The sequence below is a fragment of the Botryllus schlosseri genome, chromosome 2, assembly GCF_051294905.1.
Source record: "Botryllus schlosseri isolate E-star chromosome 2, Bs_hap1, whole genome shotgun sequence".
Classification (NCBI taxonomy): Eukaryota; Metazoa; Chordata; class Ascidiacea; order Stolidobranchia; family Styelidae; genus Botryllus; species Botryllus schlosseri.
In genome coordinates this window covers 414,292-430,532 of record NC_137237.1, presented here as the reverse complement: position 1 = coordinate 430,532, position 16,241 = coordinate 414,292, and the positions used below count along the sequence as shown (strand labels likewise).

The window sequence follows — 16,241 nt, the reverse complement described above, 5'->3', positions numbered from 1 at the left end:
CCATCCCCCATATTATAAGGTCCGCAGTTTAGTCGAAGAGCAATACGGAGAAGTTGTATAGGATACGGTGTAAACACTTTACGCGATTAGTAAACGTTAATAAAAAATACGGAGGACCCTAAAAATACTATATTGTGTAAATTTATTTCCGGAAATCAAAGGCACTAGTACTACACTTGCTTTTATACTTCAACATGTATTTTATTCAGACAAAAGAACTAATATTAATTATAACTCAAAGTATATATGATACTGGGAATTGTAAATGAAACATGAATACTACTTCTGAAAGCGGAACACGATTTTCATGCCTTTAGTAAAGAAGGTTTCAAAGGTGGTATGCTAAAACAGCTCTAATACTAACACAACAAGTCAGAGTCCACTTTTCCAGGTTAGGACGCGCCATGGACATGCTAGATTACGATATGACAAGCAAATGCTAGATTGCGAAACATCAGTTTCAAACGTTATGGTGAGCCATATATACTGTGATGAATTATTTCATATGGGCGATGGGCGACAATGTGGTGTGAACGCAGAGATATCTATGTGAACGGAACCACGCCAACCAGCTACCTAAATTATATTCATCGATACTTTCGTGAAATCACACTGGTAACTCCGCATCCACTGCGCGGGAAACGCGACGAAAATTCTGGGCTTCACTCAACTTTTATGAAAATTTGCTGTGGATACTCCGTGAAAACAGCCGCGAAATTCCTCAGGCTATCTTCCTGATTGGAAGATTGAACTACTTCTACTTGACAAACTGAAAATAGCGAAAAGTAAGTAAGTAGATCACAAAATATTTCGAAGTCGAAGTAGAAGTAGCGAAAATCATATCTACTTGAGTAAGTACCAGAAGTAGAGGAAAACTACATAAGTACTTCGAGAAAGTAGAAGTACTTCATTACTGACCACCTCTGGTTATAATGCGCGGAAATGGGTACCATGCATATTTTGGAAATCTGAAAAGAGGACACTTTATCAGAATTAACAGACTTGCAAAAACGCAGGAAAATCCCGAAAGAATGGTAAAATTTTTTACAGTTCGTGGTCGGTTGACTATAAAAAAGATCAACTTTCTCGCTCAGCGCCGAAAATACTGTTTTTTTCCTTCACATTATCTGGTGGTTGACTGAAAAAAGGTCAACTGACCGGCTCAGCTCCCGAAACACCCTCCGGAGCGTACTTCGGTGCTGATTTACAGCATATCAGTCGCATTTTGGTCGCGAATTTGACCAAAATTCTCAAAAAAGAGGACAAAATCTTAAAAAAGAGGACAAAAGGCTTTCAAAAAAGTAAAAAAAGAGGACAAATCCTTTTGAAAGAGGACGTATGGTAACCCTATTTGGCGTGCCATAAAAAATCATATCGTGGCGCCATAAGCTGCCGGAAGTTCTGTTGTAAATCTTCTGGGCTAAGGTGGGTTAGAAGGAACAATCCAAGTCTTCCCAACTCGATCCTTCCAATTTGAAGAGCTTTTTGGAGGTACAGAACTGCAATTATCATCATTGGTTTATTAGCAATTTTCATCAGTTCAATACACCACAAAAATGCGATACAATGAAAAGACAGGAAGATGTCGAAGCGACTTGGAGTAGTCTATGAAATCAGACACCCACCTTGGCCTAGGCGATGAAAAGAGGAGGCATGCACACTGAATAAAAGTAAATAAGATAGTATAGAAAAAAGAAAGCGACAAGGAAATAGGGCGGCATGTCATGGGAAGCGAGATCGATAGGTCGGTCGTGGTCCGGTAATCTTGAGGATGGACTGTATTTATCTAGTAGTAGGCCTAATTGCTATTGTATTTCGACTTGAATGTGGACATGCTCGTCGACTGTCGGATGGCCGGCGGGATACTGTTCCACACATCAGGTCCGGCATATTTGATAGAGCGATGATCTTTTCGGTCGATCATATGATATTTGGACGACGTGGACGCGCGTGTGTTGTAGCCTACTTATGCGCTTTTGATTCCGAGGTAAAGAAGTCATTGAAATATTCGGGGCAACGACCGCAGTGGAACTGATACATAAATTTGGCGATTTCTAGTTTCCGCATATATCTTCTATGTTTAGGACGCCGAATCTCTTCAGCAGCGACTTGTTGGATGGGCAGCCAGGCCCTTTTGGAGCCCTAGCAATGATTCGGAGTACTTCATGCTGTAGTTTCTGCAGTGGCTTGAGTGCAGTTTTACTGGCAGCCCCCCAACAGAGGATGCCATAATGTAACTTCGATTGGATCAAGGATTTATCAGAAGAACCCATGCTGGCATGAAGCGCCTAAGGCTGTAGAACAAGCCGCACTTCGGTGATAATTTTTTGTCTAGGGACTGAATATGACTCTTCCAGGACATGTTCGAGTCCAGTAAAACCCCGAGATATTTGGCATTGTCTGTGTTGGATACGGGCTGACCAGCGATATTAACGGTTAGGTTATTTCTTGAATTTACTGTCAGCAATTGGGATTTCGAGGCGTTTATGCAAAGGTTATTCTGGGCCGTCCACTCATGGACTTTAGGCATTTGGTCACTAGTCAGCGCATCCAGCTCTGCCGTCGAAGATGCGGAAGAGAGGAGGTGAGTATCATCAGCGAACAGTGTGGTGTTCAATGAGGAGGTTTCAAAAATGTCGTTGACATATAAGGTGAAGAGAACCAGTCCAAGTACTGAGCGTTGGGGTAGGCCTACATCACAAGTCATCAGGTGAGGAGAGGACACGGTGTTTGAGATCGATACCATTTGTTGGCGTCCAGTGAGGTAACTTTTCATGAGCTCAAGTTGTGGGCCATGAAGTCCGTAACGCGCCGATTTCGAGATGAGAATTTCATGATCTACGCAGTCAAACGCTTTTTATAGATCGAGAAAAATGCTACATCCCTTATTTTGCTTCTCTGAGATATTATAATACTGTTCGGCCACTGTTAGGAGGGCATGTGCGGTTTGGTGTTTGTTTCGGAAGCCAAATTGTTGAGGGGAAATGACAGACATTCTGGCGAGGAATGAGGATAGGCGGGAGAGGAGCAACTTTTCGAATACAACCCCGATGCATGCAATTGACTATTGAAATGAGCCCGAATATTTTCGGTTGACAATATCTATTGATTTTATCACAATCTTGCGACGTTATGAAATGATAAAAACATCAATAAAACTCACCCGAACCAGTCGCGTATCACGCACCCGGCTATAATGCCTCAACGATTCGAACCAATGGCGTGCAAGATATCATGCGCTGCAGTCGTGACAAAACAAGGTTACTCAAGGTTCTAATATTTTAATGAATGAAATGCCACGCCGATATCCATGTCTCGTCGAAATTGTAGGACTGTAGTACGTATTTTGACCCTAGTTTGAAATAATAAGAGGAATACACCTGGTCTCGTACCTCCATTCGTTTGAAAAGGTAGTTTTCGTTGCGAAACCTAATCGCGGCAGGGGAAGAATTTCGCGTTACAATAGGCTTGAGCTCAGAATAGAACTTTGTTTTGAATATGTCCGGCACGGCACTTCTGCTTCAAGTACCCATATAAACACTTCGCTTTCAGTAATTTTGTATATCGCGTAGTGAATTAGGACAAACCGCTACTCAGTCAATATATATGGAATCTCTATATACACCGTAGAATTAATATCAGGCTACTCCATTGACGGAATTCGGCAATAGCAGAGAAATTCTCATAGCCTTTTCAAACACGAACTCTAGACTAGAATAGAAAGATAGATTGCGCATCTGTGTGAACAGTGTAAAGAATTTGAAGAGCAATAAATAAAAACGGCAGGCTCAAATAATGACAATATATACATTTCGCTTTTGGTTTTGCTGACAACACTTTGTATACAGTAGCCAATATAGTTAGACCTATAACGTGTATTACATTTGTATATGACTGTAAATTGTTTCATGAAATGTTTTATCAAATATAAAACTTTTGTAACTGAACCTTTGCTAAATATAGTTGGGTACATGGGTAGCCCTGCTTTCGTGCCCAATATCATGGTGGAACAGTTCTGAATTACTGTGTTCTCTTTACAAGGATATAAATGATAGCGATTATCAAATTTAATTTTTATTAGTTTTGAAATAATAGTTGGAATATGAAGCCTTCTGACAGTGCGCAATTGAAGGAAATCTTCATGAAAGTAAGCATTAAACACATCGGTTTATATACTTGTAAAATTTTAACGAAATGTTTTTGCCAGTATGCCAGCGTCGAGAAGGAAGGTCAGAAATATATGACAAAGGAAGACTTCATCGTGAAATATCTTCTGATGATGCAATCTGAAAATCGAAACGTTAATACTTTGAATTTAGTGGGAGGGGTGGCGGACACTTCCTGTGATGGGTGAGTTTGGAAGGTCTTTAGTTCTAGTTCTATTTGCGAGTTTTGAAAAGTGAGAACGGTACTTGTAGTTCTAGTTGCGCATTTTGAAAATCCAGTAGTTCGTACAAGTCTGATTATGACTCGGTGATCTATGTTTTCAGCTTGATCTCGTGGCCAGAATTTCAAGCGTTCGAGTCCATCCTGAGTCTTCCGGATTCGTTGTTCCAACTCGCCTTTAATCTTTTCGACGTCAATTGTAACGGCCAGATCACGTTCCGTGAGTTATTTTCCCTATATAACTTTAACCTTACATTATGGAGAATGTATAACTTGTGTTTTTATGATATGTAGCCAGTGCTCCTGTTCTGAGTATTTGTAAATAACAGAGACATTGTGCTGCAACAAAATCAACTAGTGGATGTCTTTGATATATTGTAAGGTGGTGTGTGGGCACCTGCTTACTAGGGCTCGGCACAATGATTTGAGTTCTTGAATCTGAATCAAGCATCAAGTCTGATGATTTGAGTCAAGTATTGAGGGATGTTTTATTTCGAGTTATTCCTAAGAGTTGATTTATCAATGAGAACTATAGCTTCGATAATATGTTCCACTGTGAAAGGCTTAAAATCTTGATAGGTCGTATCGCAGTATCCGAAACATGTAGTACAAAGCCAAGCACGTTACTGGAAATGATATATCTGTGAAGCCACAACATTGTCACAAACTGCAATAAAATAGGTATGGTCGAAAAAATACCAAATATTATTTTCTGTGATATAGAACCGGTATTATATTCTTTGTGGTCGCGTCAAAGGTACAAATTTGAACATTTCACGTATTTAATTCTGTAGAATTAGCAACACGCAGCCTGAAGCCTAATACTCGATTCGGAATTGAATCGGTCAGGTGCTCGATTTTGACTTGGCCCTAGTTGGCGCCTGATTACATTGCAGAGCATTCTCATTGACCAGTTTTGCCTGACAGCAGGAATGGCGATTCAGCAGAAATACTAGACAACTGTGACTAGGCAGGGAACTTTGTACTGCGTTATCGTGTGGAAACTCTTGTTTTTCAAATGCAAAGCATGCAATATAGACAATGAGGCTTATACCATGAGCAGATGTAAATGTACATGTACAACTATTCATGCTACATGCAGATTAAATTCCCCAACCCATAGCGATATCCACTGTTAACCCTTTGTAACCGGCCGGCCTACTGACCAAAATTTTACTGCATCCACGTAAAAAACGATAAAATGTCATCCATATGGCTTAAATCGACGCCCAATATATTGCCGTAAACCTGAAGTAGCCGCCTAGCGGTCTGAGATACTCTCACGGCTCAGACGCCAGAGGGAATAGCGTTATGCGAGAAAATGTTCTCGATTTCTTGAAAATAAAATACAATTTTTGTTCTTCTATATCTCCTGACGTCATACCCAGGCCCTCTCTTAGTATATGACCACCTGATTGCCTTCCGCATGAATCTCTACGTTCCAACGAGACATTACACGCTACTATAGCGCTTCATAGCCCAGCGCTACGGTCTTGGAAAGGTAGAGACGATAAGCACAATCACGCGGCCGCCGCCGATTAGTAATCGATTACGTAATCTCGTATTCTCGCTGAAGGCAACGCGCGTCCAGTTCTACATAACATAGTAACTGCCTTGGCAATTTTGCCGTTAGTATACATCTCCATGCTATTGAAGTGTTATCAACCCCAGTTGCTTGTTATATGTAACTTGCAACTTCAAGGGATCTGTAAGTATACACATATTGCCTTATTCGACACTGCCCAGTGCCCATATACGCTCGGGAAGTCATTTTACGTGATACATTGCTTTATTTCGCGTCAATTTGAACTGTATTCTACACGGCTACTGTTCCATGTATGATCAACAGTAGTCATAGAAGCCAACAGTAACTTTGTGTGCCATCTAAAACAGATATATAACTGCCTCTATATGATGTTGTTATCACAGGCTCGGGTACAAAAATAGCCTAACTCGCACGCTTATTTGTGCGGTGTTAGGGCTGGGGTCGGCTTTCTTATACAAAACTAAGCTCCATTATAGGGATATTGATGGATATGCCAGGATAATGGCTAACCATATGTATAATTTGCTCTTGCCTGAAGCAATTGTACATCTGTTTGAAATCGCAACTAGTCAGGTCATCTTACGCAGCCATGATTTTCACGTAATAAGGTATGCTTCTTTCACGTCAATTTGAAACATCTCTACGTGCTAATCTTCGATATAAGGACTTTCATAGAACAGTATGACCAACAACAAGTAATAGAAGATAACTGTAATCGGTTATATGACGTCTAGAACGGAATATACAATGGTTTATATTTCAGGCGGTCACTCACGCGAACATCATTACGAATTAAATTTTGCGGGAAACATTTTTGCGTGTTCAATCTGCATTTCAAGCAGGATATACATTGCAACATTAGGTTATACATGGTCTGATGTATGCGTATTTATAAGAGCTATACATACAAACCGATTGCAATCGTTTATGACCAATACAGGTCTACCTATCTTGGATTACATATCGACTCTTCTGCGTTAAACAGTCGCGGTCTAGTATACTAGACAGCCGGTCGCAAAGGGTTAACCCCCGAACCCCGGCGATGTACATCAGCCAAGTCTGTGTTACATAGTTTAATTAAAGGTTGTGGGGAACGCTTCTCAATGTGGCGCATGTATGGGAAAAGTGTGAGATTTTATAAGGCACGGGTTATGTAACGTGTCCAACAGTAAGTTGACCAAAAGTGAACAATCTTCAAGTCAAATATTTTTTCAAATATGGGATAAATGTAGGTAACAATTACTCTCCAATAAATTTCAATAAGTAAATGTGAGCTTAAAACATGATACTCTACAATTACTTTACTAACCATGATATTGGCAGTTTTCTTGGAAAAATGCATCAACAAGCCTTAACTACAGACAAGTACCTGATTTATTGTTAGTGACTTACTTTTCAATGACATAATAAAATCATTGACATTTGTGTCAAAGCACCAGCCTGTAATATATGTTGGATAATTTCGACTGAATAGTAGTACATTGATATTGAAATAAACCCGAATATTTTCCGCTAACACTTGACAGGGGTAATCCTCAGCAACTAGTAGAGAATTGGAAAGAACTTTATATAGACAATGGGTCAACCTGCGGTTTATTGCAATACTAAAATATTATTCAATTGTATGCTGAAGTTCTGTACCCCAAGATTATCTTGGAATAGTAATATTTTTGAAATGAAACTTTTTCAGGTGAAGTGAAGGAAATTTTCGGTCAAACCGAAAGTCATCGCCACATTCCCTTCAATTGGGAATGCACTTTCATCAAGAGGCATTTTGGGAAAAATCTTGACAAATCGCTAAACTATCCGGAATTCACTCAATTTTTACAGGTAATTCCAGTAATATCTCTTTTAATCAATTCTGCAGCATTCGATTCTTCTATTGTTTGATTTGTACAATTGATTAGTATATTTATATTGAAATAAACCAGAATGTTGTCGGTATTGAAAAGAACATTGTGTATCCACAATTGAACAGGCAACGGCCATGAATTCTGCCAATGTTGGCAAACATCTAATGGATAATTTTATTTGTGCGAAAAATTATTGAGCCAACAGATTCTTTCATTTGTGTCCCAGTGCATTTTATCAAAATGTACCAACAGTAGGAGTTTGTGAGCTCAAGTTATCTGCATCAATTATTTCTATTTTTGTGTCGGTTACATCATATTTGATGATAATATTATTGATATACTTTACTCTTTTTAATTGTCTACTAGCCGCTGACGATTCCCCCTAAAAATATCCGGGTTCGTTTCAATATGAATATACTATTCAATAGTATATTGAAATTTTGTAACCCCCCCCCCAGAGTCTTTTTGATCTGCCTAATCCCCCCTCGGGAATGCCCCCATAAGTGTGCTGGTGTTTTTGTACGCTGCCAGAAGTAGTAGCGCTTCTTGTTTTTAAACAATAGAACAATTTGATACACCTCCATGTCTGACTTCTCAACATCTGGCATTCTTTACTTCTCATTGTTACTTTGAATAGTGTTATGTAACAATAGCTTCAGCGATTCCAAGTGCTTGACGTAAGCTTCTATGTTGACATTTGTGTTCTAGTTCTGCCTCCAAAGGCTTTTCTAAAATACATTGCTTCTACTTACTTGAGTAGGCCTACTGAATAGGTACTGAATAGTTTTGCACTGCATGTTTCGTTGCGATGCAGCCTTCCACAGCGGCAAATAGTATCAAAACTATAATTCACATTAATAGATTCACTCTTAGTGGCAAGGAGTGTACCATTCCAGCATACTGGAAAAAATCACTACTTGACTCAAATCATTGTGTCCATCACTATTCACAATCAGAAATGATGAATTTACTTCCTGAATAAGTGTAACAATATTTTTCAATTCAGGAGCTTCAAGTCGAGCACGCAATGCAAGCTTTCGATCGATTCGACGTCCGTAAAGAAGGTTCGATATCGCTACTCGCGTTTCGTGACGTCATGGAAACCATCAGACCTCATCTGCTCACAGATTTTGTGAAAGAAAATTTAATCGGGGTATGCGATTTGGATTTTGAAAATGTGCAACTAGAACTAAAACTACTCCCTTTTCAAAATCCGGAAAACTACTCGAAAAACGAGTTGTTGGCAGTTAGCTTGTACAAGTTTAGCCGTTCAGTTCGCGACAAACATACGGAACTCTTTGATTTTTCTGCAGGTCAGCAAAACGATGGGCCAGCAGACTGTCAGTTTCACTTTTTTTCTTGCCTTTAATAATTTATTGAAAAATATGGAACTCGTGAAAAGAATTTATCAGACTGCCTCAAACGGAAACGACGCGAAAGAAGTCACGAAAGGTGAGTGGCAGAGTTGGAGTGCGATTGAAAATTTTCTGCTTTTTCAAATTAGATTAGAAATAAAATGATCATTAGTAATTTGTGTTACTTTCTAATTTGAATTCGGGAATTCTAATTCTAATTCTAATCTGATTTTGAAATGTTTCTGTGATCTACTTTTAATTCTAGTTTCATTTCTGGTTTTCCCGATAAGGTCGTAGCCAAGTTTGCAGTACATACGACATTCCAAATTTTATTATAATTCGAATAAAAGCTACAAATTTTTTCCAAACTCAATAATAATTAGAATTATAGCTGCACAGTTTTTTTACAAATTACACTAGAATTAGAATGAGAGCTACAGTTTTTTCAAAATTCGATTATAATTAGAATTATAGCTACACAGTTTTTCCAAATTAGATTGAGTTAGAATTATAGCTACACACGTTTTTTTTTCAAATTACATTAGAATTAGAAAGAAAGCTGCAGTTTTTTCTAAATTCGATTATTATTAGAATTATAGCTACACATGTTTTTTTACAAATTACACTAGAATTAGAATGAAAGCTACAGTTTTTTCGAAATTCGATTATAATTAGAATTATGGCTACACAGTTTTTCCAAATTAGATTGAATTAGAATTTTCACAAACTCGATTAGATTTAGATCACCAGTATTTCGCTTCAATTAGTATAAGGAGCCAACTAGAATTACCCACTAGTGCAAGTCTGTGGAGTGGTTCGATCTGAACTGTTCAGGATTCTAAGATTGTATTTCACGCAGAGGAATTCATCGTCGCCGCGCAGCGAGTCAGCAGAATCACCCCAATGGAGGCCGACATCCTGTTCAATCTCGCCATGCTGGCCGGCAAGAGGAAAGGTCGCGTGACGATGGAAGAGCTGGATGAGATTACAGCCATGGAGGAAGGATCCATGCCGTACAATATCGCCGCGCAGCAAGAGGTTAGCTTCTCATCTTTAGAGGTGGTCAGGTAGAAATAGAAGTAACGCTCTAAATTTATGCTCAAGTAGACGTCAAGGTAGCCATTCCTAAGATGTGTCAAAACTGCTTGAAGTGGAAGTAGAAAATGCATTACTTCACAAGTAATTCAAGTAGAAGTAACTTCAGAAAGTGTATTTAGCTGATGAGACGCTACAAATCCGCATAAATAGATTCGGTTGCTGTGTCGCAGAGGCAGTTTTGTAGGTTTTTACGACAATTTCACTTGTAAAACTGATGCAAACCCAACTAAAAACTACTTGAAGACAAAGTGTACAATAGGGTAGTTGAATAATAACTTTTTCTTCGTGATTCCGAGGATTCACCAATTAAATTGTTAGGTTGCCTAAAAAAACGCTGCATACCATATTTGGCTCGATTTCAACTGGTATTTGCTGGAAGAGGTCCAGAACTTCAATATACAATTGAATCTTTTTGCCTTTGCAGGTCATTCAGAACCAAAGGCCATTCTACTATGCTATTTTCGAGAACATGTATCGGTTCAGCCTGGGGGTGATTGCAGGAGGTATGGCGACCTCTTTGTGACGACACACAGAACATTACATCGTTATTTCTGTTCAGGTTGTGGGGCGACTGCCGTTTATCCGATCGATCTTGTCAAAACCAGGATGCAGAACCAGCGATCGACGGGTCACCATATTCAGGAGCTCATGTATCGGAACAGCTTCGATTGTTTCTTCAAGGTACATACAGGACTATATTTAAAAAAATTCGGGAGATTTTTATTGGACATTTAAAAAAATTTCAAAATTGGAATTTTTTACTTTTACGAAATGTTTCTAGTAGAAAAATTGGAATTGGAAATTTTGATGATATATTTTTGAAATTTTTTGAATGTTTTTGAAGTTTTTTGCCCAAACCCCTATATTGGAACATCTTCGATTGTTTCTTCAAGGTACCGTCGAAGCCGACTTTTGAAATTTGTTTTAGTTGAAAATTTTCCGAAAGTTTTTTGCAATTCCAGGTGATCCGTCACGAAGGTACTGTTGGTTTGTATCGAGGTCTCATCCCGCAGCTTATCGGGGTCGGACCGGAGAAAGCCATCAAGCTCACGGTTGGTTATTTTTATCACCTGTGTGAGCCACTGCTTCTCACTCTCTCTCTGACAGATGAACGATCTTGTTCGAGACCTTTTGAGGCGAGACGGAGAAGTCCCGTTATTCGGGGAGATCGTCGCTGGTGGTTGTGTGAGTCAATATGTTTTATTTTGTTTTCCTTTGACATACAGACCCGCCTGCAAAAAGTAAATTGGAATTTAGAAAATCTTCTCGGAGGCACACAACTTCAATATACAATTGAATAGTATATTCATATTGAAATGAACCCGAATATTATCGGCTGACACTCTCTCATTCGAACACATCCACTTAACAGCCAATCGATCAAGTAAATCTGACTTTTATAATTTTGAGTCGAGTCAAGTCCAAGTCAGGTTGTTTGTTGATTTATGACAGAAAATGACTCGAGTCATAACAATCCGTGCAAACAGCCCCCAAACGAATGCATTGTTTAACAGGCAGGCGCGTCGCAAGTCGTTTTTACGAATCCCTTGGAAATCGTAAAAATTCGACTCCAAGTTGCGGGGGAAATCACAACCGGACCCAAAGTTTCGGCCATCTCCGTGATCAAAGAACTCGGATTTAGCGGACTTTACAAGGTACGGTAAATGGTTTTGAACTGTAGATAACTAACCTATGGGTTGATTCACGATTTCTTTAGCAATTTCAGTTAGCTTTGTAAACAAATATGGTAAACTGGAGATGTTAAGACAGCATAGTCCGAACTCACCCCAGACACGATGTTCGAATGGCAACACAGTCCGAACACACCCAATACATGATGTCGGAACACACCCCAGACATGATGTCCACACACATCCCAGACTCGATGTCCGAACACACCCTACTACTACTGAATTTCCATGTGCAAATGAAGTGTGCTCTTCAAACTGCAATTTCATCACTTTACAGTTTAAAAGCCAAAATCAAACAGCTGTGAACGAAGTCCCCCTGAAGCAAACTTTCATTTAAGACCCAATTTTCCAAAATATTTTAATATGTTTTGAGCAATCCGCAGTCTAAATCGCGTAACGCCTGACTGATTTTAGACCATTGACCAAATTCCCCCTCAATTTAACCTTTGACCCCTAACCTACAGGGTATTAAATTTCACTTGGAAATATAGACGATCAGACAAGCTTCAGATGATTCCAAGTGCCGTATCTCAACTGTCGTCTAACATCTAGCTACACCTTCTTGAATATTGCATTGATAAAACCTAAAATCGCAGACCCGAAATGAGCAGAAAATTGTCAATTTTCAAAGTGACGTAACTTTTGACCCAAAAGTCCAATTTTCATAAAATAAAGTTCATCCTGTTTGGAATTAGCTCATCTGTGCGTGTACCAAATTTCAGGAGATTCGAAGAGGTAGTGGTGGTAACATCGGTTTTCTGTGCAGGGAATTGCCCCAATTCATTTTTGATAACATTAGAAATTTCGGAAATTACCTCGCGGGCCACTCAAAACCTTCTCGCGGGCCACGGGTTGGCCGGCCCTGATTTACGGTGACTAACTCGTAGATTAATTATCATAAAATCATGGAATTAGAAATGTTTCTATTGCAATAACTTCGCTTCTAGTGGTTGGAATTGAGCCAAATTTGGTGTGCAGCACCTCTACTGACAGCCCAACAATTTCATGGGGTCGACAGAAAGATTTTGATATTTTTTTTTGTTTTTTAACGATAAATTCAAAACTTTCTACTGCACGAATCTCGCTTCTAATGGTTGCAATTGAGCCAAAGTTGGTGTGCAGCGTTTTTGTAACCAACCTAACAATTGTATCAAGTAGCCAGTGAAATCTGAAGGTAAATTTTTTGTTGAACAGCGCTAATGTACAACTAGCGCTAGAACTACGGTACTGACTTCTCAAAAATCAGTAGTTAGTGGACTGTCAACTATCCAAATCGGTGGTTTGTACAAGCGCGTAGTCGTGTATAGTTCCAGACTAGACGACTCAAATCATGACAGGGCGCTCGAGCATGTTTTCTACGAGACATCCCCTTCTCGTCGATCTACTTCACTGCGTACGCTCACCTGAAGAAGTACTTTGCCAAGGAGGACGGGCATGTCTCATCCGCTAACCTCTTGTTGGCAGGGACCTTGGCAGGTATGGACATTTGTTTTCACCATTTGTTTTCAGCCTTCACAGACAACTCGCTCAATTCTTGTCTAATTATTCTAGTTAGCGCAAAACGCTTGTAATGCTATTTGTGAATTGTTTCTATGCCCTCCTCGTAATTCTAATCTAATTCCTGGTTTTCCTGAAAATGCGACAAGAGAACGGTATCGTGCGAAAGGAACCAAGCTTGTTGCACAGACATTGGTGATTCTCGTGGTTATGAGATTCGACCCTGATTTGATATGAACTCAACTGTTGTATTTCTATTCAATTCGGATTTTATATCAACGTCCAAGTTTGGCGCTTCTTCGATATACCCCCGAGATCAAAATTTATAAACGGAAAAATAAATTCTTTCTTCATGTTGGATACGAAATATTAGGGTTGGAAGTAGGTTCTGGTTATGGTTGGGGTTAGGGTATCCCAATATTAGGGTTGTGGGTGAAAGATATTAGGGTTAGGGGATGGCAGATATTAGGGTTGTGTGAATGACGTATATTAGGGCTCGGCGTGAGGGATATTAGGTTAGATGTGATAAAATCCCCAACTAACGTCCGAAACCCACAACCCTAATATATTTTATCCCCCAACCCTCCCATCTGTCATCTTCCAACCCTAATATCTCCCACCCACAGCCCTAATATTGGGATACCCTAACCCTAACCCACTTCCAACCCTAATATCCAGCACCCACAACTCCAATCCAATCCCAAACACAAAAAGAATTTTATTTTTCCATTAATAAATTTTGATCTAGGGGGGGTATATCGAAGAAGAGCCCTAAGTTTTTGCATATACAGTAATTGTAATTTAATTTGCAGTAAAAAACTGTAGCGATAATGCTAATTCGAATCTAATGTGGAAAAAACAAGCTATCATTCTAATCTAGTTTGGAAAAAAAAAACTATAGCTATAATTTCAATTGTAATCTAACTTTGAAAATATGCAAATGTACAACGGATCTATCTCCGGTTCAGGCGCCCCAGCGGCTTCCTTGACGACCCCGGCCGACGTCGTGAAAACCAGACTGCAGGTGAAGCCCAAACCCGGGGAGTTGCCGTACAAGAACATGAGAGATTGCTTCAAAAGGGTGAGTCTCAAACAGGGTTGTAATGACTCGAGTCACGATTTTCTGATGACTCGACTTGACTCGAGTCATTTTCTCAAAATACGGAAATGATTCGACTCGAGTCAATCTGTGTATTGACTCGACTCGGAATTGAGTCATTGCGCATGACTCGAACCACGTCATATGAATCGAGACTCAGACGGCAAAGACCGACATTTCACTGTAATTTCGAAGAATAGTAAAGTGACCACACTATTGGGATTTCGTCTCTTGGTACTGGCACTTGAAAATGTGACCAGAAACTTCTAAAATTGAGTAAAATTAGTGTATTATAAACGCGAACCATTCGATATCACCAAACAGAGTTATAAAAAGTGGGTTTAGCAAGACTTTAATTGGAAACTGAGCAGTCAACACAATGACTTATACTCGACCTCGAGTCATAATACCATGACTCGGACTCGACCCGCTCATCGCTGACTATGACTGGGACTTTACCACTAGGTTCCTAGTCAATTTGACTTTATAGTTTTGACTCGAGTCAAGTCGTAGTGATGAGACTCTGGTCCGAGTCCGAGTCAGGCTCAACTCACTTCTGTGAATCTCTCTGGTGATATTGACAGAATCAAATTTTGCACTACCAGTACTTCTACGGCGTCACGGCATTATGTCTACTTGAGTAGCCACTTTGACTACTTCTGTCTAATGCTGTTTGCATTTGTGTACTCATTGTGCAGGTGTACGCCGAGGAAGGTTTCACCGCGTTCTGGAAGGGAGCCCCGGCCCGCGTGTTCCGATCCTCGCCCCAATTTGGGGTGACGCTCCTTACCTACGAGCTTCTACAGCGATTCTTCGACGTCGATTTCGGGGGCAGCAAACCCATCGGTACGTTTTCACTATTTTTTTCATTTTCTCGCACTATTTTTCACATTTTTTTTCGATTCTCATTTCAGATTCTCGACTATTGTCTAGTTTTTTCATTTTTTGTCACATTCAAGTTTCATTTTTAAAAATATTTTAAAATATTTTTCTATATATGACCATTCCTAATCCTTTTCTCGTTTACATCGAAATTCCCTATTTTCAGGCTCGCAACACACCCCCAAGTTCGTCCACGTTTCCGATCTGCCCCCGGTCAGCCCCGACCACGTGGGTGGGTACAAGTTAGCCGCGGCCACGTTCGCCGGAGTTGAACGCAAGTTCGGACTCGCCTTACCCAGGTTCCAACCCATCACAACGTCTGGTGGATCGTGAACTCCCGTTCAAACTACCAGCACAACTCATTGCCATTGCAACTGAACCTAGATCGCGCCTGCGAGAGTATTTGGCGCTGTCAGTTTGCCCCCCTGCGTTTTGCCTCACTGGAATCAAATTAATTTATTTCTACTCCGACGGGCGATCATCGCGTGCTTCGCCTTGTTTTACTTTTATTTCGCTTCTCGGTAGTATGGTGCACGTACCTTGCATTTAATCAATACAATTTAAAGTTCCGGTCAGCAACTTGCATTCTTTGAAGGGGAAAGAGGTCTTGGCCAGATAGCTTATGGGCAGAGTGGAAATTAGAGTGGAATTGAAATGATAGCTACACCAATTTTTCCAAATTAGATTTCAATTGGAATTACTGAATTCTAATTCGCTCAAACTAGTCTAATTAGACAAATGAGAATAGGTTTTTTAAAGGATAATTACGAAGTGCGAGATACGACAACGCGGTTATCAACCAGACACTCATGCACTTTGGCCTATATGGTGAAT

At 39.8% G+C, this 16,241-nt stretch overlaps 1 protein-coding gene across 1 annotated transcript; it reads left to right on the top strand.

Annotated features, from left to right (window-relative positions):
- Positions 1-4,013: 4,013 nt before the first annotated feature.
- On the top strand, positions 4,014-15,982 carry LOC145432822 (electrogenic aspartate/glutamate antiporter SLC25A12, mitochondrial-like). The gene is made up of 16 exons (XM_080309629.1): positions 4,014-4,147; positions 4,208-4,350; positions 4,491-4,606; positions 7,623-7,762; positions 8,792-8,938; positions 9,099-9,237; positions 10,000-10,178; positions 10,663-10,741; positions 10,798-10,919; positions 11,201-11,290; positions 11,346-11,423; positions 11,753-11,893; positions 13,267-13,405; positions 14,395-14,507; positions 15,224-15,371; positions 15,574-15,982. The coding sequence occupies exons 1-16, from the start codon at positions 4,103-4,105 to the stop codon at positions 15,738-15,740; spliced, it is 1,986 nt and encodes a 661-aa protein (XP_080165755.1). The 5' UTR covers positions 4,014-4,102; the 3' UTR covers positions 15,741-15,982.
- Positions 15,983-16,241: the final 259 nt, after the last annotated feature.